General features: G+C 46.9%; 1 protein-coding gene across 1 annotated transcript in view; it reads left to right on the top strand.

The window, feature by feature from the left end:
* Nucleotides 1–23,827, top strand: part of RENBP (renin binding protein) — a 45,505-nt gene that overhangs the window by 15,977 nt on the left and 5,701 nt on the right. The window contains exons 2-8 of the mRNA XM_063936306.1: nt 2,541–2,616; nt 4,045–4,120; nt 4,603–4,775; nt 10,668–10,892; nt 11,637–11,718; nt 11,820–11,995; nt 15,325–15,456. Coding sequence (XP_063792376.1) covers nt 2,541–2,616; nt 4,045–4,120; nt 4,603–4,775; nt 10,668–10,892; nt 11,637–11,718; nt 11,820–11,995; nt 15,325–15,456 — 940 coding nt within the window. The remainder of the gene's footprint in view (nt 1–2,540; nt 2,617–4,044; nt 4,121–4,602; nt 4,776–10,667; nt 10,893–11,636; nt 11,719–11,819; nt 11,996–15,324; nt 15,457–23,827) is intronic.

The raw sequence follows: 23,827 nt of genomic DNA, 5'->3' as shown, positions 1-23,827 counted from the left end.
CTCTGCCTCTGGACAGAAAAGACCCGCCTTTTCCACGCCTGTTTTTCTGGGTCCGAAAGGACTGAACCTGATAAAACGGCGCCTTCTTAGGCTGTGAGGGGACATGGGGTAAAAATGCTGACTTCCCAGACGTTGCTGTGGAAACTAGGTCCGAGAGACCATCCCCAAATAATTCCTCACCCTTATATGGCAACACTTCCATGTGCCTTTTAGAATCTGCATCTCCTGTCCACTGGCGAGTCCATAAGCCTCTCCTAGCAGAAATGGACAATGCACTTACTTTAGATGCCAGTCGGCAGATTTCCCTCTGTGCATCTCTCATATATAAGACTGAGTCTTTGATATGGTCTATGGTTAGCAGGATCGTGTCTCTGTCTAGTGTGTCAATATTTTCTGACAGTTTATCTGACCACGCGGCGGCAGCACTGCACATCCATGCTGACGCAATAGCTGGCCTAAGTATAATGCCTGAGTGTGTGTATACAGACTTCAGGATCGCTTCCTGCTTTCTATCAGCAGGTTCCTTGAGGGCGGCCGTATCCGGAGACGGTAGTGCCACCTTTTTAGACAAACGTGTGAGCGCTTTATCCACCCTAGGAGGTGTTTCCCAACGTGACCTATCCTCTGGCGGGAAAGGGAACGCCATTAGTACCTTCTTAGGAATTACCAATTTTTTATCAGGGAAAGCCCACGCTTCTTCACACACTTCATTTAATTCATCTGATGGGGGAAAAACTACGGGTAGTTTTTTCTCCCCAAACATAATACTCTTTTTAGTGGTACCTGTATTTATATCAGAAATGTGTAACACCTCTTTCATTGCCTCAATCATGCAGTGAATGGCCTTAGTGGGCATCAGGTTAGACTCATCGTCGTCGACACTGGTGTCAGTATCAGTGTCGACATCTGGGTCTGCGGTCTGAGGTAGCGGGCGTTTCAGAGCCCCTGATGACCTTTGAGACGCCTGGACAGGCACGAGCTGAGAAGTCGGCTGTCCCACATTTGGCATGTCGTCAAATTTCTTATGTAAGGAGTCTATACGTGCACTCATTTCTTTCCATAAGCTCATCCACTCAGGTGTCTGCCCCTCAGGGGGTGACATCCCTTCTAAAGGCATCTGCTCCGTCTCCACATCATTATCCTCATCAAACATGTCGACACAGCCGTACCGACACACCGCACACACACAGGGAATGCTCCAACAGAGGACAGGACCCACAAAAGCCCTTTGGGGGGACAGAGTGAGAGTATGCCAGCACACACCAGAGCGCTATATAATGCAGGGACTAACTGAGTTATGTCCCCTATAGCTGCTTTTTCTATATAAATGTATACTGCGCCTAAATTTAGTGCCCCCCCTCTCTTTTTTTTTTACCCTTTTCTGTAGTGTAGACTGCAGGGGAGAGCCAGGGAGCTTCCTTCCAGCGGAGCTGTGAGGGAAAAATGGCGCCAGTGTGCTGAAGGAGATAGCTCCGCCCCTTTTCCGCGGACTATTCTCCCGCTTTTTCCTATATTCTGGCAGGGGTATTTTCCACATATATAGCCTCTGGGGCTATATATTGTGGTATTTTTGCCAGCCAAGGTGTTATTATTGCTTCTCAGGGCGCCCCCCCCCCCCAGCGCCCTGCACCCTCAGTGACCGTAGTGTGAAGTGTGTGTGAGGAGCAATAGCGCACAGCTGCAGTGCTGTGCGCTACCTTGGTGAAGACTGATGTCTTCTGCCGCCGATTTTCCGGACCTCTTCTTGCTTCTGGCTCTGTAAGGGGGACGGCGGCGCGGCTCCGGGACCGAACACCAAGGCTGGGCCTGCGGTCGATCCCTCTGGAGCTAATGGTGTCCAGTAGCCTAAGAAGCCCAAGCTGGCTGCAAGCAGGCAGGTTCGCTTCTTCTCCCCTTAGTCCCTCGCTGCAGTGAGCCTGTTGCCAGCAGGTCTCACTGAAAATAAAAAAACCTAATTTCTATACTTTCTTTCTAAAGGCTCAGGAGAGCCCCTAGTGTGCATCCAACCTCGGCCGGGCACAAAATCTAACTGAGGCTTGGAGGAGGGTCATAGTGGGAGGAGCCAGTGCACACCAGGTAGTCATAAATCTTTCTAGAGTGCCCAGCCTCCTTCGGAGCCCGCTATTCCCCATGGTCCTTACGGAGTTTCCAGCATCCACTAGGACGTCAGAGAAATGGTATATTTATGTAATGAAGCCTCTGCCTGCTTATTTCCAAGAATATATTTGCAGAATCCTACGTGAGGAAGTCCGAGCGCGGCCAGGGTGGTTTTTGGCACCAAAATGTCTAATTCTTAGAATACAGCATAAAGGGCCAGACTATTCCTCTGTGCGCCAGGCAGTAGGTGATGGCAGCCGGTGTCCTGGGTGGATGACGACGGATAAGAAGGAAACGTATCTCTATATTACCTTGTGACATCACCTGGTGACCCGAGCAGATGATTACACAGGTCACAATGACGTAGTGACCTCCGTTTCTCTTATTATACTTACAGTATGTACAGTCTGATTAATCCCCTTATTCCTCTGTTTTGTTGTTAGAGGCTTCTTCACATGCCTCGGTCAGGATGGAGCGGTGTATGATGAGCTGAAGTATATCTGGCTGCAGGGCAGACAGGTAAGGGTGGCTGCAGGGCGGGCAGGCAAGGGAGGGCTGCAGGGCGGGCAGGCAAGGGAGGGCTGCAGGGCGGGCATGTTGCAGGGCAGTCGGGTAAGTAAAGGGGCAGTGGGGTAAGGGGCTCCTGAGTGCAAAGGAAACCGTCCCTACACAACTATACCATACTTTCACAAGAGGCATAGATCACATTAAATTGCTGAAGTTTTGCTGGTCAGCCAGCTACTGTCTGCTGGAGCAATAGGTGATCTGCATTTTATTAAAGTTTGTAAATCTCTGCTGTTGTGGCCCTAACAGAAGATCATTGTACATGAATTCAGACACTACACATGCAGGGATATTTAATTAACATTGCTTACAGTCTGGTTAAAACTCCAGCAACCAATCAACTTTCACCTGTCGCTTGCAAGTTAGCTGGTTGCTAGGTTTTACTGCAGATTTAGCAATATTAATAAATGACCTTGCGTTCTCGTGTACAACGCTACTGGCAAGCCACAGGGTGTTCACTTACACCCACTACCCCACTATGAACCCAGAAAGAAATGCTGTGATACCTTTGTTCATGTGGATCCCCATACTGTGTAACCCTGACAAACACATCAGAGCTTTTCTAATGATCAATTCTACTCTATCCTCCAAGGGCTCGAACATTGGGACCTAGGGGAGAATTTAGGTGGTTACAACTACCCTAGGGACAAAATGAATTGGCAACCCCAGATGTATATTATTATCATGATTATGCCCTACTTTGACGATTGTCAGTGTTATATAATAATTTAACAAGCCATGAGCTATGATTGTTCATGATACGTGCCAATTTAGTTAAATATAAAAAGGTACACCAGTCACTATCTTGAGTGGAGTGTGGAAAGGTCATATATCCCCTTGCATTTATAACCCAGTCAAGGAAATGCCTCTTATAATCATGCAGGAACTTTCCAGGTCTGTCTGCTGATTGGCCAGGCCCCAGGGCTGGGTAAACCTTGATTCATCCGGTTCCCCATACCTACAAAATATTTCCACTGTACTGTGCCTTAAGCCATCTTGACTGGAGTGTGGACTGGCTGTCTGTGCAGGTCCTACCACTCCGTACTCCACTCAAGAGGGTGTGCAGGAACGTACAATGAAAATATTTTGTGACTGTGGGTTATATCGGATTGACTGTAATAAAACACCCATCCGAGAGTTGTCCCCAGCCATCCACCAATCAATGTGCTACAGGGTATGGTGCATCTACGTAGTGTGGAGCCATATGCAGCCTCCCCCAGCCAATGCCATCCACCAATCAGTGTGCTACTGGGTATGGCACACCTACACATGCAGCCACCCCGTTAGAATCCACCAGCTTTTGGAGTTACCACTGTTCAGGTGATGGGTAGATTTTTAGGGGTATATCTACGAAGTAACTGCTTTTTTCTTTGGTGGATATAGGTTTGGATGTATGGCCGTCTCTACAGGAAGTTGCCCAGGTTCCACAGACAGGAAATACTTACAGCTGCCATCGCAGGTGAGTCCCTGGTTCAGTAACTGTACAGTATTCTGTATTTCACATACGTTCAAGGTTCCTGAATTGAAGTGTTTGCTGCCCATGGACTGCTTCCAATCCTTATTTTTTATTTTGGAATGAATAAGAGTTGCGCTACCCAGTGTGTGGATCGGAAATTATGGTTGGCAATCAGGCATTGTCTAGCTTGACCTAGACCGAAACAAGCTAATTACTGATCTTTATTTTTTGGGCTATGATTTAAATGTTGATTTGCTATTTTTTTTTTGGAGTCTCTCTCTGCTCTGGTGCTTCTAGCACACTCTGGTCTGTATCTGTATAATGCTGAGATACAGACCAGAGCGTGCTAAAAGCCCGGAGAGCAGAGAGAGACACCCCTGGCAGGAAAGAGGAACTACACAGGTTGGGACAGGTGCAGGGTTCTAGAATGAACACTCATATACTTTGATATGATGATGTGGTTTTTTTTTTTTCTTATTACACAGGGGGTGAGTTCCTCCTTACTCATGCTCGCCCTTCAGCTGACTCCCTGAAATGTGCATTTGTGGTGACACGCGACGGCCGAGCGGTGAAGATCCAGCGCACCATCTTCAGCGAATGTTTCTACATCATGGCTATGGACGAGCTGTGGAGGACAACCCGCGAAGAGCGATACAAGGTGAAAATGAGAGGTGGGGAACCAGCATATTAAATGAGAGGGAGGTACCATTTATATAGGACTCCGCCCACATGTCATTCCAAGGCGTATTTTAGTGTAGGCAGCGTGTGCTGGTGACCAAATACGAGAGTCCTCCTCAATAATCTCAAAGCCTGGCCAATTTTCAGACACTATCTTGGATTACATTTCAATTCTTAAAATTTAGGACGGCACTTGGTTGGAGCTAATTTATGAATATTTTGCAGCCTATAAAAATGTTACATTTGCTAAATAGTTCTTATTTTCTCTGACGTCCTAGTGGATGCTGGGGACTCCGTAAGGACCATGGGGATTAGCGGCTCCGCAGGAGACTGGGCACAAAAGTAAAAGCTTTTAGGTCACCTGGTGTGCACTGGCTCCTCCCCCTATGACCCTCCTCCAAGCCTCAGTTAGATTTTTGTGCCCGAACGAGAAGGGTGCACACTAGGTGGCTCTCCTGAGCTGCTTAGTGAAAAAGTTTAAGTATAGGTTTTTTATTTTCAGTGAGTCCTGCTGGCAACAGGCTCACTGCATCGAGGGACTAAGGGGAGAAGAAGCGAACTCACCTGCGTGCAGAGTGGATTGGCTTCTTAGGCTACTGGACATTAGCTCCAGAGGGACCGATCACAGGCCCAGCCATGGATAGGTCCCAGAGCCGCGCCGCCGGCCCCCTTACAGAGCCAGAAGACAGAAGAGGTCCGGAAAATCAGCGGCAGAAGACGTCCTGTCTTCAACAAGGTAGCGCACAGCACTGCAGCTGTGCGCCATTGCTCTCAGCACACTTCACACTCCGGTCACTGAGGGTGCAGGGCGCTGGGGGGGGGCGCCCTGAGACGCAATAAAACACCTTGGATGGCAAAAAAAAATGCATCACACATAGCTCCTGGGCTATATGGATGAATTTAACCCCTGCCAGAATACACAGAAAACGGGAGATAAGGCCGCCGAAAAGGGGGCGGAGCCTATCTCCTCAGCACACTGGCGCCATTTTCCCTCACAGCTCCGTTGGAGGGAAGCTCCCTGGCTCTCCCCTGCAGTCACTACACTACAGAAAGGGTTAAAAAAGAGAGGGGGGCACTAATTACGCGCAGTATTAAATAATACAGCAGCTATAAGGGGAAAAACACTTATATAAGGTTATCCCTGTATATATATAGCGCTCTGGTGTGTGCTGGCAAACTCTCCCTCTGTCTCCCCAAAGGGCTAGTGGGGTCCTGTCCTCTATCAGAGCATTCCCTGTGTGTGTGCTGTGTCGGTACGTTTGTGTCGACATGTATGAGGAGAAAAATTATGTGGAGACGGAGCAGATTGCCTGTAATAGTGATGTCACCCCCTAGGGGGTCGACACCTGAGTGGATGAACTGTTGGAAGGAATTACGTGACAGTGTCAGCTCTGTATAAAAGACAGTGGTTGACATGAGACAGCCGGCTACTCAGCTTGTGCCTGTCCAGACGTCTCATAGGCCGTCAGGGGCTCTAAAGCGCCCGTTACCTCAGATGGCAGATATAGACACGGATACTGACTCCAGTGTCGACGGTGAAGAGACAAATGTGACTTCCAGTAGGGCCACACTTTACATGATTGAGGCAATGAAAAATGTTTTACACATTTCTGATAATACGAGTACCACCAAAAAGGGGTATTATGTTCGGTGAGGAAAAACTACCTGTAGTTTTCCTGAATCTGAGAAATTAAATGAGGTGTGTGTGTGATGATGCGTGGGTTTCCCCCGATAACAACTGATAATTTCTAAAATGTTATTGGCATTATATCCTTCACGCCAGAGGTTAGGGTGCGTTGGGAAACACCCCCTAGGGTGGATAGAGCGCTCACACGCTTGTAAGAACAAGGGCTCTACCCTCTCCTGAGATGGCCGCCCTTAAGGATCCTGCTGATAGAAAGCAGGAGGGTATCCTAAAATGTATTTACACACATACTGGTGTTATACTGCGACCAGCAATCGCCTCAGCCTGGATGTGCAGTGCTGGGTTGGCGTGGTCGGATTCCCTGACTGAAAATATTGATACCCTAGATAGGGACAGTATATTATTGCCTATAGAGCATTTAAAAGATGCATTTCTATATATGCGTGATGCACAGCGGAATATTTGCCGACTGGCATCAAGAGTAAGTGCGTTGTCCATTTCTGCCAGTAGAGGGTTATGGACACGACAGTGGTCAGGTGATGCAGATTCCAAACGGCATTTGGAAGTATTACCTTATTAAGGGGAGGAGTTATTTGGGGTCGGTCTTTCAGACCTGGTGGCCACGGCAACAGCTGGGAAATCCACGTTTGTACCCCAGGTCGCCTCTCAACATAAGAAGACGCCGTATTATCAGGCGCAGTCCTTTCGTGGGCAAGCGGACAAAAGGTTCCTCATTTCTGCCCGTGACAGAGGGAGAGGAAAAAGGCTGCAGAAATCAGCCAGTTCCCAGGAACAGAATCCCTCTCCCGCCTCTGCCAAGCCCTCAGTATGACGCTGGGGCTTTACAAGCAGAATCCGGCACGGTGGGGGCCCGTCTCAATGAATTTCAGCGCGCAGTGGGCTCACCCGCAAGTAGACCCCTGGATCCTTCTGGTGATATCTCAGGGGTACAAATTGGAATTCGAGACGTCTCCCCCTCGCCGTTTCCTAAAGTCGGCTTTACCGATGTCTCCCTTTGACAGGGAGGCAGTTTTGGAAGCCATTCACAAGCTGTATTCCCAGCAGGTGATAATCAAGGTACCCCTCCTACAACAGGGAACGGGGTATTATTCCACACTGTTGTGGTACCGAAGCCGGACGGCTCGGTGAGACCGATTCTAAATCTAAAATCTTGAACACTTACATACGGAGGTTCAAATTCAATATTGAGTCACTTAGAGCAGTGATTGCGAACCTGGAAGAAGGGGACTACATGATGTCTCGGGACATCAAGGATGCTTACCTTCATGTCCCAATTTACCCTTCTCACCAAGGGTACCTCAGGTTTGTGGTACAGAACTGTCACTATCAGTTTCAGACGCTGCCGTATGGATGGTCCACGGCACCCCGGTCTTTACCAAGGTAATGGCCGAAATGATGATACTCCTTCGAAGGAAGGGAATTTTAGTTATCCCTTACTTGGACGATTCCCTGATAAGGGTAAGATCCAGGGAACAGTTGGAGGTTGGTGTAGCACTATCTCAGGTAGTGTTGCGGCAGCACGATTGGATTCTCAATATTCCAAAATCGCAGCTGATTCCGACGACTCGTCTTCTGTTCCTAGGGATGATCCTGGACACAGTCCAGAAAAAGGTGTTTCTCCCGGAGGAGAAAGTCAGGGAGTTATCCGAGCTAGTCGGGAACCTCCTATAACCGAGCCAAGTCTCAGTACATCAGTGAAAGGTTTCTGGGAAAAATGGTGGCTTCCTACGAAGCAATCCCATTCGGCAGATTCCACGCAAGAACTTTCCAGTGGGACCTGCTGGACAAATGGTCCGGGTCGCATCTTCAGATGCATCAGCGGATAACCCTGTCACCAAGCACAAGGGTGTCTCTCCTGTGGTGGTTGCAGAGTGCTCATCTTCTAGAGGGCCGCAGATTCGACATTCAGGACTGGGTCCTGGTGACCACGGATGCCAGCCTGCGAGGCTGGGGAGCAGTCACACAGGGAAGGGATTTCCAGAGCTTATGTGGTCAAGCCTGGAGACATCACTTCACATAAATATCCTGAAGCTAAGGGCCACTTACAATGCTCTAAGCTCAGCAAGACCTCTGCTTCAAGGTCACCCGGAGTTGATCCATTCGGACAACATCACGGCAGTCACCCACGTAAACAGACAGGGTGACACAAGAAGCAGGAGGGCAATGGCAGAAGCTGCAAGGATTCTTCGCTGGGCGGAAAATCATGTGATAGCACTGTCAGCAGTATTCATTCCGGGAGTGGACAACTGGGAAGCAGACTTCCTCAGCAGACACGACCTCCACCCGGGAGAGTGGGGACTTCACCCAGAAGTCTTCCACATGTTTATAAAACTCGACAAGTATTGCGCCAGGTCAAGGGACCCTCAGGCAATAGCTGTAGACGCTCTGGTAACACAGTGGGTGTACCAGTCAGTGTATGTGTTCCCTCCTCTGCCTCTCATACCCAAGGTACTGAGAATCATAAGATGGAGAGGAGTAAGCACTATATTCGTGGCTCCGGATTGGCTAAGAAGGACTTGGTAACCGGAACTTCAAGAGATGCTCACGGAGGATCCGTGGCCTCTACCTCTAAGAAGGGACCTGCTCCAGCAAGGACCCTGTCTGTTCCAAGACTTACCGCGGCTGCGTTTGACGGCATGGCGGTTGAACGCCGGATCCTGAAGGAGAAAGGCATTCCGGATGAAGTCATTCCTATCCTGATCAAAGCCAGGAAGGATATAACCGCAAAACATTATCACCGCATTTGGCGAAAATATGTTGCGTGGTGCGAGGCCAGTAAGGCCCCGACGGAGGAATTTTCAACTAGGTCGATTCCTACATTTCCTGCAAACAGGAGTGTCTATGGGCCTGAAATTGGGGTCCATTAAGGTTCAAATTTCGGCCCTGTCAATTTTCTTCCAAAAAGAACTAGCTTCAGTCCCTGAAGTTCAGACGTTTGTAAAAGGGGTACTGTATATACAGCCTCCTTTTGTGCCTCCAGTGGCACCTTGGGATCTCAATGTAGTTTTTGGGTTCCAAAAGTCACATTAGTTTGAACCACCTAAATATGTGGAGTTAAAATATCTCACATGGAAAGTGGTCATGCTGTTGGCCCTGGCCTGGGCCAGGTGGCGTGTCAGAATTGGCGGCTTTATCCTGTAAAAGCCCTCATCTGATTTTCCATTCGGACAGGGCGGAATTGAGGACTCGTCCTCAGTTTCTCCCTAAGGTGGTTTTCAGCGTTTCACCTGAATCAACCTATTGTGGTGCCTGCGACTACTAGGGACTTGGAGGACTCCAAGTTGCTAGACGTTGTCGGGGCCCTGAAAATATAGGTTTCCAGGACGGCTGGAGTCAGAAAATCTGACTCGTTGTTTATTCTGTATGCACCCAACAACCTGGGTGCTCCTGCTTCTAAGCAGACTATTGCTCGTTGGATTTGTAGTACAATTCAGCTTGCACATTCTGTGGCAGGCCTGCCACAGCCAAAATCTGTAAAAGCCCATTCCACAAGGAAGGTGGGCTCATCTTGGGCGGCTGCCCGAGGGGTCTCGGCTTTACAACTTTGCCGAGCAGCTACTTGGTCAGGAGCAAATACGTTTGTAAAATTCTACAAATTTGATACCCTGGCTGAGGAGGACCTGGAGTTCTCTCATTTGGTGCTGCAGAGTCCATCCGCATTCTCCCGCCCGTTTGGGAGCTTTGGTATAATCCCCATGGTCCTTACGGAGTCCCCAGCATCCACTAGGACGTCAGAGAAAATAAGAATTTACTTACCGATAATTCTATTTCTCGTAGTCCGTAGTGGATGCTGGGCGCCCATCCCAAGTGCGGATTGTCTGCAATACTGGTACATAGTTATTGTTACCAAAAAATCGGGTTATTGCTGTAGTGAGCCATCTTTTCTAGAGGCTCCTCTGTTATCATGCTGTTAACTGGGTTTAGATCACAAGTTATATGGTGTGATTGGTGTGGCTGGTATGAGTCTTACCCGGGATTCAAAATCCTTCCTTATTGTGTACGCTCGTCCGGGCACAGTATCCTAACTGAGGCTTGGAGGAGGGTCATAGGGGGAGGAGCCAGTGCACACCAGGTGACCTAAAAGCTTTTACTTTTGTGCCCAGTCTCCTGCGGAGCCGCTAATCCCCGTGGTCCTTACGGAGTCCCCAGCATCCACTACGGACTACGAGAAATAGAATTATCGGTAAGTAAATTCTTATTTTTCAGAAATCGGCACGAGATATGATGGATCAAATTGTTCACTGGGTGCGAGAGGACCCCTCCGGTTTGGGGAGGCCAGAGCTACCAGGGGCTGAACCAGTGAACTCTATGGCAGTTCCAATGATGCTGCTGAACTTGGTGGACCAACTACGTGAGGAGGATGAAGAGGCAGCGAGGAAGTATGAAGAGCTGGCAACGTGGAGTGTGGAGAAAATTCTGCAACACCTGCAGGTAGCAGACACCTTAAATGGGAATTCCCTTTACGATGCATAGTGTGAAGAGAACTCATGGGCACAGTTTATGGAGGAGGGTTTGTCCCCTCTGGACAATACCACCTCTTTAGTGTGCCACCTATATACCATTAATCCTAGGTAATAAAAAGCAGGGTGGGCTGATTGTGGAGAATTCCATATATGCTTATTTAATAAGAACAAGCATTTAAGTTGCTCTATAGTCTTCTAACATTCACAGACATACAGTTCCTAGAACGTAAGGTCTCACAGGCAGGGCCCTCCACTTTTGGGTTGTCACTCTTTCCCCCCCTCTCCCCATCCCACACACACACACTCTGTCCTGTCTCTTTGAATATATTTTGTATGTTTTATTTTACTTGCCTGTACGGTAATACGGATACTTTGTGGCACCATAAAAAATAAACAATAATATATGCAAACGTTGGAACTAATTATATTTCAGTGGACATCGGATTTTCTGTTCGGAACGCAAATTATTGGACAACTGTTTATTATATGGGAAATTCTACACTTACAGTATCTGGATGTTAAAAATCCATTTCTAAATGTTAGAAGAGGCCTTTTAACCATTGGATCACCAAGGCTTATTGTATTTTTACACCTTTCCTTTGTTGACTGAGAGTAGATCAGCACTGTATTTTTGCCGGGGTGTCTTCTTTGTGTACACTGTCCAGTTGCCCAAAACACTATCCTAGGTGATTTTTAAATTCTTCTTCTGCAGCGTGATGGACAAGCCATTTTAGAGAATGTTTCTGTAGATGGAAATGAACTTCCAGGATGCATGGGCCGGCATCAGAACCCAGGTATGGTAGACTCTCATTGAAACGTAGCTAGACCTTGCTCTTCACTACTCATGCTTCTCGTTTGGCAGACAGGAACCATTTCTTGCTCTTTTCCTTGAAAGGTCACGCCATTGAAGCTGGTTGGTTCCTCTTGAGACAAGCCATCACCCAGTCTGACCATGATTTGGGGCGGACTGCAGTGGAAAAGTTTGTACTGATGCCATTTCTGTCTGGATGGGACTGGGAGCACGGAGGTCTCTTCTCTTTCCAAGATGTGGATGGACATTGTCCAACGCAGGTGAAAACGCAATTCATCAGAAGATCCTGTTCATGGTTCTATTCTACATTTGCTGCATCTTTTACAAATTAACACAGCGCAATTAAGTTTTCTTTTGAGAATTTGTTTGGCAAATGAGTGTTTGGTAATTGTGGATGTGGTCCATGTCACTGAAGTCATGTAGACTTCTTATTGCCCGTAGTCACAGGATTCCAAAATGCACTAGGTGTGCACAGGAAAATGGCTTGGTTGTGCTCAGATATGCTTGGATAGGTTCATCAGTGCAGGTATAGGTCCACCACACCCATTGTCTCCTCTTGTGAAATGGCTCCATAAACTAGAAGTGTGCCTCAGGTTGCACATAGGAGGAAAAATCTCCAGAGTATGACTGTGCAAAACTGTACACATATCTTCTAAGTACATCCTCCTACAACTGACGTACCACTCCAACCATTAATGTTTACAGTTTTCATCTATTTAGTCAATGTCACAGCATTGGCTATCATCAAGAGTGAGGAAATATGGGAGAAGTAAAAAAATAACAACATAGACCCACAAACAGGGTTCTGTTAACAGTACAAGACCTTGAAGGCCAGCAGCTCTGAGCTGCTACAAATTTCAAGTTCAGTTAAGGAGTGGAAACACCACCGACTAGCTTCGTAAAGTCCATTTGCCTCTGATGGTACATTTGTGCAAATTGAGGTGCATGGGTAGGTCCAAAGCTCTTTTTGCAATTCCTATGTGAGCCGCCAAAGGTTTTTAGTGTCTAAGTCGGAAAATATTGCAATACACACACCACATGCAAACACCACACAGATGGCATCCATATATGTACTTAGTCTGGCGTGCGTGCAGCATACTCTCAAACTGCGTACAATCGCCTCCCACGGGAGTGCACGTACGGGCGTGGTATGAGCAATTACAGAAAGATTCTTACTTGCAATGGAAATTAATGCAGTACATGCCACAGCCTGTGTCGAGTCACTGTTCACACACACACACTAATCTAACCAAACATGCACATCTTTCCAACACAATGTCTTGGTATTCCAATGTTTGAACAGACCCCCTGGTCTGTGAAGAAAGATACACACAAACCAAACTGTCATTGTTTAATGGAAACCAGAACAATGGGAGACAAATATCCCAAATAGATACACACAAGCTTGTGGTTACAAATTATTAACTACAGGCAGCCTGCAGTAACGTGTGTGTGTGTGTGTATATATATATATATATATATATATATATATATTTATTTTTGTGTGTATCTTGAGAATGGTTGGCCATTTCATGTGTAGGATCATGTTGCTTGAAGATAGCATGACAGGGTAATCTAATGAACATGGAAATATCTGTCACACATTGCATGTTTCCCAAACTTGGTGCACATAGTCTGCCCTTTCCCCTCATGCAACTTTTACTTATTTGCAAGGCACAACAAGGGAATTATACACCTTTACAGTATACGAGGGGACAGTAACTGATCAGAGCATCATGCATGGTATCTACGTGTTCGGATAATTATGAGTAATAATCCGGTGTTGGTTTGGAGAAGATCGCATGTCGTTGCGAATAGTTATTCGCAAAGGCAGATTAAAGGTATATTTGTGTTTATTATGTACTTGGTATGCGGCTGGAATCAAGAGCTACACACCCCTGGATCAAGGCATCGCCCATCTCTTCAAACCGACCAATGACCTCTCCTGTACTGTAAACGACCATCCCTCCAACCAATCAGTGGAGAGCAAACAACCCCATTGTATTGTATTTTGGGCAAGGGTATATAAACCTTGCACCTGGGCCGGTCACGCTCTCTCTGCTTTTTAAAAGACTCATAGGTCATCTTGCCAGATCGACTAGAGGACCGGATCCGGGTTGCGCAGGCGAACAAAGCGTACGTATCATTGGGTGTGACTCTCTCTCTGTGATTGAATTGTATTGTGTTGTACCATTATATTTTAACTTATTGTAAACCCCTTTTACAAATATATTATTACTTGTTGCTGCTTTGGACCACAACATACAATCAAATACTGGTGTCGCATTCAGTTTCTGTTGAGCGTTTGTATAGTATAATTGCCACACCTAGAGCTGCCTCGTGCTCTCAGCGTGTCGGTCTGTGTGTACGCTAACTGGGGACAGAGTATAGATTACAGCAGCCGCAGCGGCTTTAGTTACAGTGTGCAATAGGGGTTAGTGGCTGTTTTTCCAAGAAGTCTATCGAACTTCTCATTAGATACAGATTAAACTGTTTGAAATAATGGAGCTTCTGGTGGTTATTCAGAGTTGTTGGCAAACCCATATAGTTAGCAATTTGGCAAAACCATGTGCACTGCAGGTGGGGCAGATACAACATGTGCAGAGAGTGTTAGATTTGGGTGGGTTATATTGTTTCTGTGCAGGGTAAATACTGGCTGCTTTATTTTTACACTGCAATTTAGATTTCAGTTTGAACACATCCCACCCAAATCTAACTCTCTCTGCACATGTTGTATCTGCCCCACCTACAGTGCACATGGTTTTGCCCAATTGCTAACTTTTTGGGGGGATTTGCTAACAACTCTGAATAACCCCCTCTGTTCATTCAAACTTTCTAGTTTTGTACAATATTTAATCCTCAAATAGATAATTGGTCATGTTTTGTCAGCCAGTTTAGCAGCCTGTAAAGCAGAATGTGTCCTCCAATGGGTATATTTACTAAGGTGTGGAAATTGTTCCCCGTAGCAACCAACCAGATTTCAACTATTATCTTCTAAAAGGTGCTAATTGAAGTAGAATCCGATTGGCTGCTATGGGCAAAATCTCCACTTCTATACCCCTAAAGGGCCCTACACATTGGCCGATCCGCCGCCGAGCTGCCTGACGGCGGATACGGGCGACCCGGCGGCGGGGGAGGGCAATGACTGGGGGAGTGAAGTTTCTTCACTCCCCCCGTCACCCGGTTGCATTGAAGTGCAGGCAAATATGGACGAGATCGTCCATATTGGCCTGCATGTATTATTATTTTTTTCCCCATGGGACTCAGTTGATGTGCGGTGCTCCATGATCTAGAATTTAGCCTAAATTGTAAAAATGATCATTGTGAAATTTAGGACATGCTGTATTCTCCTTAGCCAAGTGCAAGAAGATGTGTTGACGTTATTGACCGGATTTATGTTGTGTGGATGTGTTTTGAGTATTAAATCCCAGGAACTTGAATTTAATGACTTGGACAAGGTTGATTGAAGGCCTATATGTGAAAGCAGCGGTCTCACTCCACATGTACATATAGAGGGATTTCACGCAAATAATAATTTAATCTGTACAACAATACGCATTGTCTAGGTAATTCATCTGCTCTTTTCTAGCTCGAGTGGAGTATGAAATTGTGGTGGCCACACACTGAGGCTCTGATTGCCTTCCTGCTTGGGTACCTGGAGACATGGGATACACAACTGCTTGACGGTTTCCAGAAAGTTTTGGATTACGCATTCAGCCGGGTTTGTAAACTCTTTGAGGTTGCGACATGCCTTATTGGATTATGGGTTAGGAAGTCATTTCAATCCATTGTACATGAGGAAAAAATAGGATTTTAATACCTACCGATAAATCCTTTTCTCTTAGTCCGTAGAGGATGCTGGGCACTCCAAAAGGACCATGGGGTATAGACGGGCTCTGCAGGAGACATGGGCACTTTAAGACTTTAAATGGGTGTGAACTGGCTCCTCCCTCTATGCCCCTCCTCCAGACTCCAGTTATAGAACTGTGCCCAGAGGAGACTGACATTTCGAGGAAAAGGATTTTTGAAACACGGTGAGCGTCGTACCAGCTCACACCTCCCCGCATGTCGCAGAACGTGGTATTCAAGAGAACACCAGCTTACGGCATGAATAATACGCAGCAATATGCTGCCAGAAACGTAACACAACCAGTGTGTAGACCTAAACAATAACAGCATAACGCATGCCACTGAACAACGTCAGCCTGTGGCTGACTGAAAAGTAACACAGCATGTGTGTAACCATAACAAATCACTGCAGATACAGTACGCACTGGTACGGGCACCCAGCATCCTCTACGGACTAAGAGAAAAGGATTTACCAGTAGGTATTAAAATCCTATTTTCTCATACGTCCTAGAGGATGCTGGGGACTCCAAAAGGACCATCTGGTCTATACCAAAGCTCCAAACCGGGCGGGAGAGTACGGATGACTCTGCAGCACTGATTGAGCAAACAGGAGGTGCTAATCAGTCAGGGTATCAAACTTATAGAATTTTGCAAAAATGTTTGACCCCGACCAAGTAACCGCTTGGCAGATATGTAATGCCAAGACCACTCGGGCAGCTGCCCAAGATGAGCCCACCTTTCTGGTAGAATGGGCCTTCACTGATTTCGGTAACGGCAATCCAGCCGTAAAGTGAGCCTGCTGAATCGTAGTACAGATCCAGCGTGCAATAGTCTGCTTGGAAGCAGAAGCCCCAATCTTGTTGGGATCATACAGGACCAACAGAGTGTCTGTTTTCGTAATCAGAGCCAATCTGGCAACATACATTTTCAAACTAAGAGCACATCGAGACACTTCGACGTCGCCCCAGGCATTATTGGCCACCGGCACCACAATAGGTTGGTTCATATGAAACGGTAAAACCACATTTGGCAGGAATGCCGACAAGTTTTTAACTACTCTATCTTCGTGGTAGATTAAACATGGCTCTTGGGAGACAAAGCCGCAATTTAGACACCCGCCTTGCGGATGCCAAGGCCAACCGCATGACCATTGACCAAGAGAGGAATTTCCACTCAACCTCATTGAAAAGGTCAACCAGTGAGACTGCAAGAACTGCAATACCATGCTAAGATCTCATGGTGCCCCAGGGCACAAGGGAGAATGGATGTTTAACACTCCTGTTATGAAAATTTTAACCTCCGCAAAAGGAGTCCAATTGTCTGGAAGCAACTCGACCAGGCTGAAACTGAACCTTAATCAAGCCCAACTAGAGCCCAGCTCCACACAATCTTGCAAGGAAAGAATGGAGAAAACGACCCAACTGGAATTCATCCTTAGGAACTATCTTGGATTCACACCAAGACACATACTTTCTCCAAATTGGTGGTGATGTTTTAACGTTACTACATTCTGCCGGAAGAAGAGTAGGGAATACCCTTTCGGTTTGGTATCCGGTGTTCAACCTCTAAGCCGTCTGTGGAAACCGTGGTAAGTCCTGGAACACACACACGGCCCCTGCTGTAACAGATCCTTTCGCAGAGGAGAGGTCCGGGATCTCCTATGAATAATTCCTGAAGATCCGGACACCAGCCCACCTTGACCAGTCTGGAAGAATGAGGATCACCTGAACCTTTTTTCTTCTTATGATCTTTTTAGCATTTTTGGAAAGAGTGGAAGTGGAGGGAACACCTAGACCGACCGAAACACCCCCGGTGTCATTAGGGCGTCCTCCGCTATCTTGAGGGACCCTCGACCTTGACCAATATCTCAGAAGTTTCTTGTCTAGGCGAGACGCCATCCTGACTAGTTTCGGAATTCCCCAAACTTGTCACATCTGTGAACCGCTCGATAAAGACTTCACTCTCCTGGATGGAGAACGTGTCAGCCGAGGAAGTCTGCTTCCCAGTTGTCCACTTCTTGGAACAAACATCGCTGACAGAGCGCCTAATTGATTTCGTCGTCCAGCGGAAATTCTGTCTGGCATCTGCCATTCTTCTATGGTTTTTGTTTTAGAAAACCATTATAAACGGCCCTTGACTCTAGACCGTTTAATGTTGTGATAAGTATCCTAACTTGACACTTGTCTTGGTGAGAATTACGCGTCCGCCACGGGAGTGATATTCTGGTCTTGAAATCATGATTATCCCAGGTGTAAACCGGACCACTTGTTAAATAGATCCTGCTAACCCTGGCAAGCAACTTGGCTACTGAATGGCCTCGTAGGCCGCAACCCTCTATTCAAGTAATAGACTGTATTGATGGATTGACACTGTTGCAGATATGACCAGACTCTGAATCTTCAGAGCTCTTTCTACTGGTAGAAAATAATATTGCCCCAACCGACCACCGCGTCGACGGGACCAACTGGTATTTTGGCAATATCTGTTGTTGAAGAACAGTCAGGGAGAATGCAATCTTTTGCACCATTTTACTTCATGCTCTCTCCGTCAGCCGGAGCGAACCAGTACCGAATACTTCTGACTTCCTTCCCTCGAAGGAAAAACCTCATACCGCCATCACTCCGGCGAATTGGTAACCCCAACCCTGAATCGCAAACCTCAGGTAAGCCTAACGCGGAAGAAACCGTAATTAGACCTCTTTTCTCCTTTTTCAGAGTGGAGAACCCTGCCACGAGAAAGTCCCTCATGGAGTTTAAGAAGAAATTTTGAGATTTCAAATATAGGATTCGAAGGGTCTCGAGCCGTCCGGCCTTGGAAGGGCGAAAAAGCTTGAACAGCTTCTTCTCTTTTCTTCTTCTTCTTCTTCTTCTTCTTCTTTTTTTTTTTTTGTGTGACCGGGACAGCAGGACAATGACCTGATCTTGACACCACTCTTGTATTGTGTCACCTACTACCTCCCTATCCGGAGGAGACTCTGCAAGGTCTATTTGAAAAAAATCGATGAGGGGAAATGTCTGGACCTGTCCCCCTAGGGAATCTATCCTTAACTCACTAGTCCATGTCCTTTTCATGGCTGACTGAAGAGTTTTAGAGGCGGGCAAGATAGACTCCACGTCCTGCAGTGGACCTGGCAGAAACATAGGATGAATTCTGCTCCTGTGAACCTGCAAACAAGGTAGCTGACCTCTTACCTCCTTTCACCCTCCTTTTCCTGCCAAGAAAAGGGAATCCTTATCGATTCGGTCGAAATGGTTGCATCCTACAAGAATGCGTCATCTACCTTAGTGAGGCAACCTCGGGCAAGAAGGTATACTTACCAGTGGCATCTGTCGCGAGCATATTCACACAGCCATCACCAAACCAGGCTTCACTTTCCTAGGGAAGAGACTCCACTTCATCTCGGAGTCAGTAGTAGCATCCGTTTAGTAAATCCACCACGCCCTCCTCACCGAGGCCCCATGGATTTGGCTCGCGAACCCAAGAGTCCCATATCCCTTGTAGTCGCACAGCAGTATGCTACAATGTTCTAGAGATGGCCCCACGTAAGGAGTGTCCTATCTCACCCCAGGGTAAATACATCGGATAACAAAGTAACTGACCATTTCTGAATCCAAGCACTCCCCCATGCGCATGTAATGCAAGTATAATCAACGTATATAATTAAAATATCACTTAGCTTCCTGTATAAGATCCTCTGTGACAGGGCCCCATGCTGGGCAGGGGTTGACTCTCACTTTATTCTATCCACGGTGGGAAAAGAATAAACACTTGGCCTCCTTGTGAGGATTCGAAACCATCTTGTCACGGATGACCTAGAGTTTTCCAACAGAGCGACCAGCCCATGAAAAGGAATAACGTTACTTCAGCATTCATTATACATTTTTTATATATAAATTTGGACATTTATATACCCATAATTACCACTAAAAAAAACAAACAAAATAATATATATATATATATATATATATATATATATATATATATATATATATATATATATATATATATATATATATATATATATATATATATATATATATATATATATATATATATCTATCTGTCAGGAACCGAAGGGTCCCTAGTGACGTTAATACGTTCTTAATGTGTGTGAAACATGTACTGAATGCTAATTTAGTGGCTCTAATCAGGAAACATTATGGTCGACATAAGAATTATTATTCGTGTCGATATCAGGGAGTAGCAACTGGGCAAAATAACATTTTTGCAACCCCGAGGGGTCTGAGGGAAATATATATTAAGAATAATACACCCTCCACAGATATTACTACGTCTGTGCAACCTTACTATAATAAGATTTTACTTACCGATAAATCTATTTCTCGGAGTCCGTAGTGGATGCTGGGGTTCCTGAAAGGACCATGGGGAATAGCGGCTCCGCAGGAGACAGGGCACAAAAAGTAAAGCTTTTTCCGATCAGGTGGTGTGCACTGGCTCCTCCCCCTATGACCCTCCTCCAGACTCCAGTTAGGTACTGTGCCCGGACGAGCGTACACAATAAGGGAGGATTTTGAATCCCGGGTAAGACTCATACCAGCCACACCAATCACACCGTACAACTTGTGATCTAAACCCAGTTAACAGTATGATAACAGCGGAGCCTCTGAAAGATGGCTTCCTACAACAATAACCCGAATTAGTTAACAATAACTATGTACAATTTATGCAGATAATCCGCACTTGGGATGGGCGCCCAGCATCCACTACGGACTCCGAGAAATAGATTTATCGGTAAGTAAAATCTTATTTTCTCTATCGTCCTAGTGGATGCTGGGGTTCCTGAAAGGACCATGGGGATTATACCAAAGCTCCCAAACGGGCGGGAGAGTGCGGATGACTCTGCAGCACCGAATGAGAGAACTCCAGGTCCTCCTTAGCCAGAGTATCAAATTTGTAAAATTTTACAAACGTGTTCTCCCCTGACCACGTAGCTGCTCGGCAAAGTTGTAATGCCGAGACCCCTCGGGCAGCCGCCCAAGATGAGCCCACCTTCCTTGTGGAGTGGGCCTTTACAGATTTAGGCTGTGGCAGGCCTGCCACAGAATGTGCCAGTTGGATTGTGCTACAGATCCAACGAGCAATCGTCTGCTTAGACGCAGGAGCACCCATCTTGTTGGGTGCATACAATATAAACAACGAGTCAGATTTTCTGACTCCAGCTGTTCTTGCAATATATATTTTTAATGCTCTGACAACGTCCAGTAACTTGGAGTCCTCCAAGTCACTTGTAGCCGCAGGCACTACAATAGGCTGGTTCAGATGAAATGCTGACACCACCTTAGGGAGAAAATGCGGACGAGTCCGCAGTTCTGCCCTGTCCGAATGGAAAATCAGATATGGGCTTTTGTAAGATAAAGCTGCCAATTCTGACACTCTCCTGGCAGAAGCCAGGGCTAGAAGCATGGTCACTTTCCAAGTGAGATATTTCAAATCCACCTTATTTAGTGGTTCAAACCAATGAGATTTTAGAAAATCCAAAACTACATTGAGATCCCACGGTGCCACTGGAGGCACCACAGGGGGCTGTATATGCAGCACTCCCTTAACAAAGGTCTGGACTTCAGGGACTGAAGCCAATTCTTTTTGAAAGAAAATCGACAGGGCCGAAATTTGAACCTTTAATAGATCCCAATTTGAGACCCATAGACAATCCTGATTGCAGGAAATGTAGGAATCGACCCAGTTGAAATTCCTCCGTCGGAGCACTCCGATCTTCGCACCACGCAACATATTTTCGCCAAATTCGGTGATAATGTTGCACGGTTACTTCTTTCCTTGCTTTAATCAAAGTAGGAATGACTTCTTCCGGCATGCCTTTTTCCATTAGGATCCGGCGTTCAACCGCCATGCCGTCAAACGCAGCCGCGGTAAGTCTTGAAACAGACAGGGACCCTGCTGAAGCAAGTCCCTCCTTAGAGGTAGAGGCCACGGATCTTCCGTGATCATCTCTTGAAGTTCCGGGTACCAAGTCCTTCTTGGCCAATCCGGAACCACTAGTATCGTTCTTACGCCTCTTTGCCGTATAATTCTCAATACTTTTGGTATGAGAGGCAGAGGAGGAAACACATACACCGACTGGTACACCCAAGGCGTTACCAGCGCGTCCACAGCTATTGCCTGCGGATCTCTTGACCTGGCGCAATACCTGTCCAGTTTTTTGTTGAGGCGAGACGCCATCATGTCCACCATTGGTCTTTCCCAACGGGTTACCAGCATGTGGAAGACTTCTGGATGAAGTCCCCACTCTCCCGGGTGAAGATCGTGTCTGCTGAGGAAGTCTGCTTCCCAGTTGTCCACTCCCGGGATGAACACTGCTGACAGTGCTATCACATGATTCTCTGCCCAGCGAAGAATCCTTGCAGCTTCTGCCATTGCACTCCTGCTTCTTGTGCCGCCCTGTCTGTTCACATGGGCGACTGCCGTGATGTTGTCCGACTGGATCAACACCGGTTTTCCCTGAAGCAGAGGTTCTGCCTGGCTTAGAGCATTGTATATTGCTCTTAGTTCCAGAATGTTTATGTGAAGAGACGTTTCCAGGCTCGTCCATACTCCCTGGAAGTTTCTTCCTTGTGTGACTGCTCCCCAGCCTCTCAGGCTGGCGTCCGTGGTCACCAGGATCCAATCCTGTATGCCGAATCTGCGGCCCTCCAATAGATGAGGACTCTGCAACCACCACAGAAGAGACACCCTTGTCCTTGGAGACAGGGTTATCCGTAGGTGCATCTGAAGATGCGACCCTGACCATTTGTCCAACAGATCCCTTTGGAAAATTCTTGCGTGGAATCTGCCGAATGGAATTGCTTCGTAAGAAGCCACCATTTTTCCCAGGACTCTTGTGCATTGATGTACAGACACCTTTCCTGGTTTTAGGAGGTTCCTGACAAGCTCGGATAACTCCTTGGCTTTTTCCTCCGGGAGAAAAACCTTTTTCTGAACCGTGTCCAGAATCATCCCTAGGAACAGCAGACGAGTTGTCGGCATTAACTGGGATTTTGGAATATTCAGAATCCACCCGTGCTGTTTTAGCACTTCTTGAGACAGTGCTAATCCCATCTCTAGCTGTTCTCTGGACCTCGCCCTTATTAGGAGATCGTCCAAGTATGGGATAATTAATACGCCTTTTCTTCGAAGAAGAATCATCATCTCGGCCATTACCTTTGTAAAGATCCGAGGTGCCGTGGACAATCCGAACGGCAGCGTCTGAAACTGATAGTGACCGTTTTGTACAACGAACCTGAGGTACCCCTGGTGTGAGGGGTAAATTGGAACGTGGAGATACGCATCCTTGATGTCCAAGGATACCATAAAGTCCCCCTCTTCCAGGTTCGCTATCACTGCTCTGAGTGACTCCATTTTGAACTTTGAACTTCTTTATGTACAGGTTCAAGGACTTCAGATTTAGAATAGGCCTTACCGAGCCATCCGGCTTCGGTACCACAAAAAGAGTGGAATAATACCCCTTCCCTTGTTGTAGAAGAGGTACCTTGACTATCACCTGCTGAGAGTACAGCTTGTGAATGGCTTCCAAAACCGTCTCCCTTTCGGAGGGGGACGTTGGTAAAGCAGACTTCAGGAAACGGCGAGGTGGATCCGTCTCTAATTCCAACCTGTACCCTTGAGATATTATCTGCAGGATCCAGGGATCTACCTGCGAGTGAGCCCACTGCGCGCTGTAATTTTTGAGACGACCGCCCACCGTCCCCGAGTCCGCTTGAGAAGCCCCAGCGTCATGCTGAGGCTTTTGTAGAAGCCGGGGAGGGCTTCTGTTCCTGGGAAGGAGCTACGTGTTGCTGTCTCTTCCCTCGACCTTTGCCTCGTGGCAGATATGAATAGCCCTTTGCTCTCTTATTTTTAAAGGAACGAAAGGGCTGCGGTTGAAAAGTCGGTGCCTTTTTCTGTTGGGGAGTGACTTGAGGTAGAAAGGTGGATTTCCCGGCTGTAGCCGTGGCCACCAAATCTGATAGACCGACTCCAAATAACTCCTCCCCTTTATACGGCAAAACTTCCATATGCCGTTTTGAATCCGCATCGCCTGTCCACTGTCGCGTCCATAAAGCTCTTCTGGCCGAAATGGACATAGCACTTACCCGTGATGCCAGTGTGCAGATATCCCTCTGTGCATCACGCATATAAAGAAATGCATCCTTTATTTGTTCTAACGACAGTAAAATATTGTCCCTGTCCAGGGTATCAATATTTTCAATCAGGGACTCTGACCAAAC

This window comes from Pseudophryne corroboree, chromosome 8 (genome assembly GCF_028390025.1).
Source record: "Pseudophryne corroboree isolate aPseCor3 chromosome 8, aPseCor3.hap2, whole genome shotgun sequence".
Lineage (NCBI taxonomy): Eukaryota > Metazoa > Chordata > Amphibia > Anura > Myobatrachidae > Pseudophryne > Pseudophryne corroboree.
This window is presented reverse-complemented; position numbering and strand designations above follow the sequence as displayed.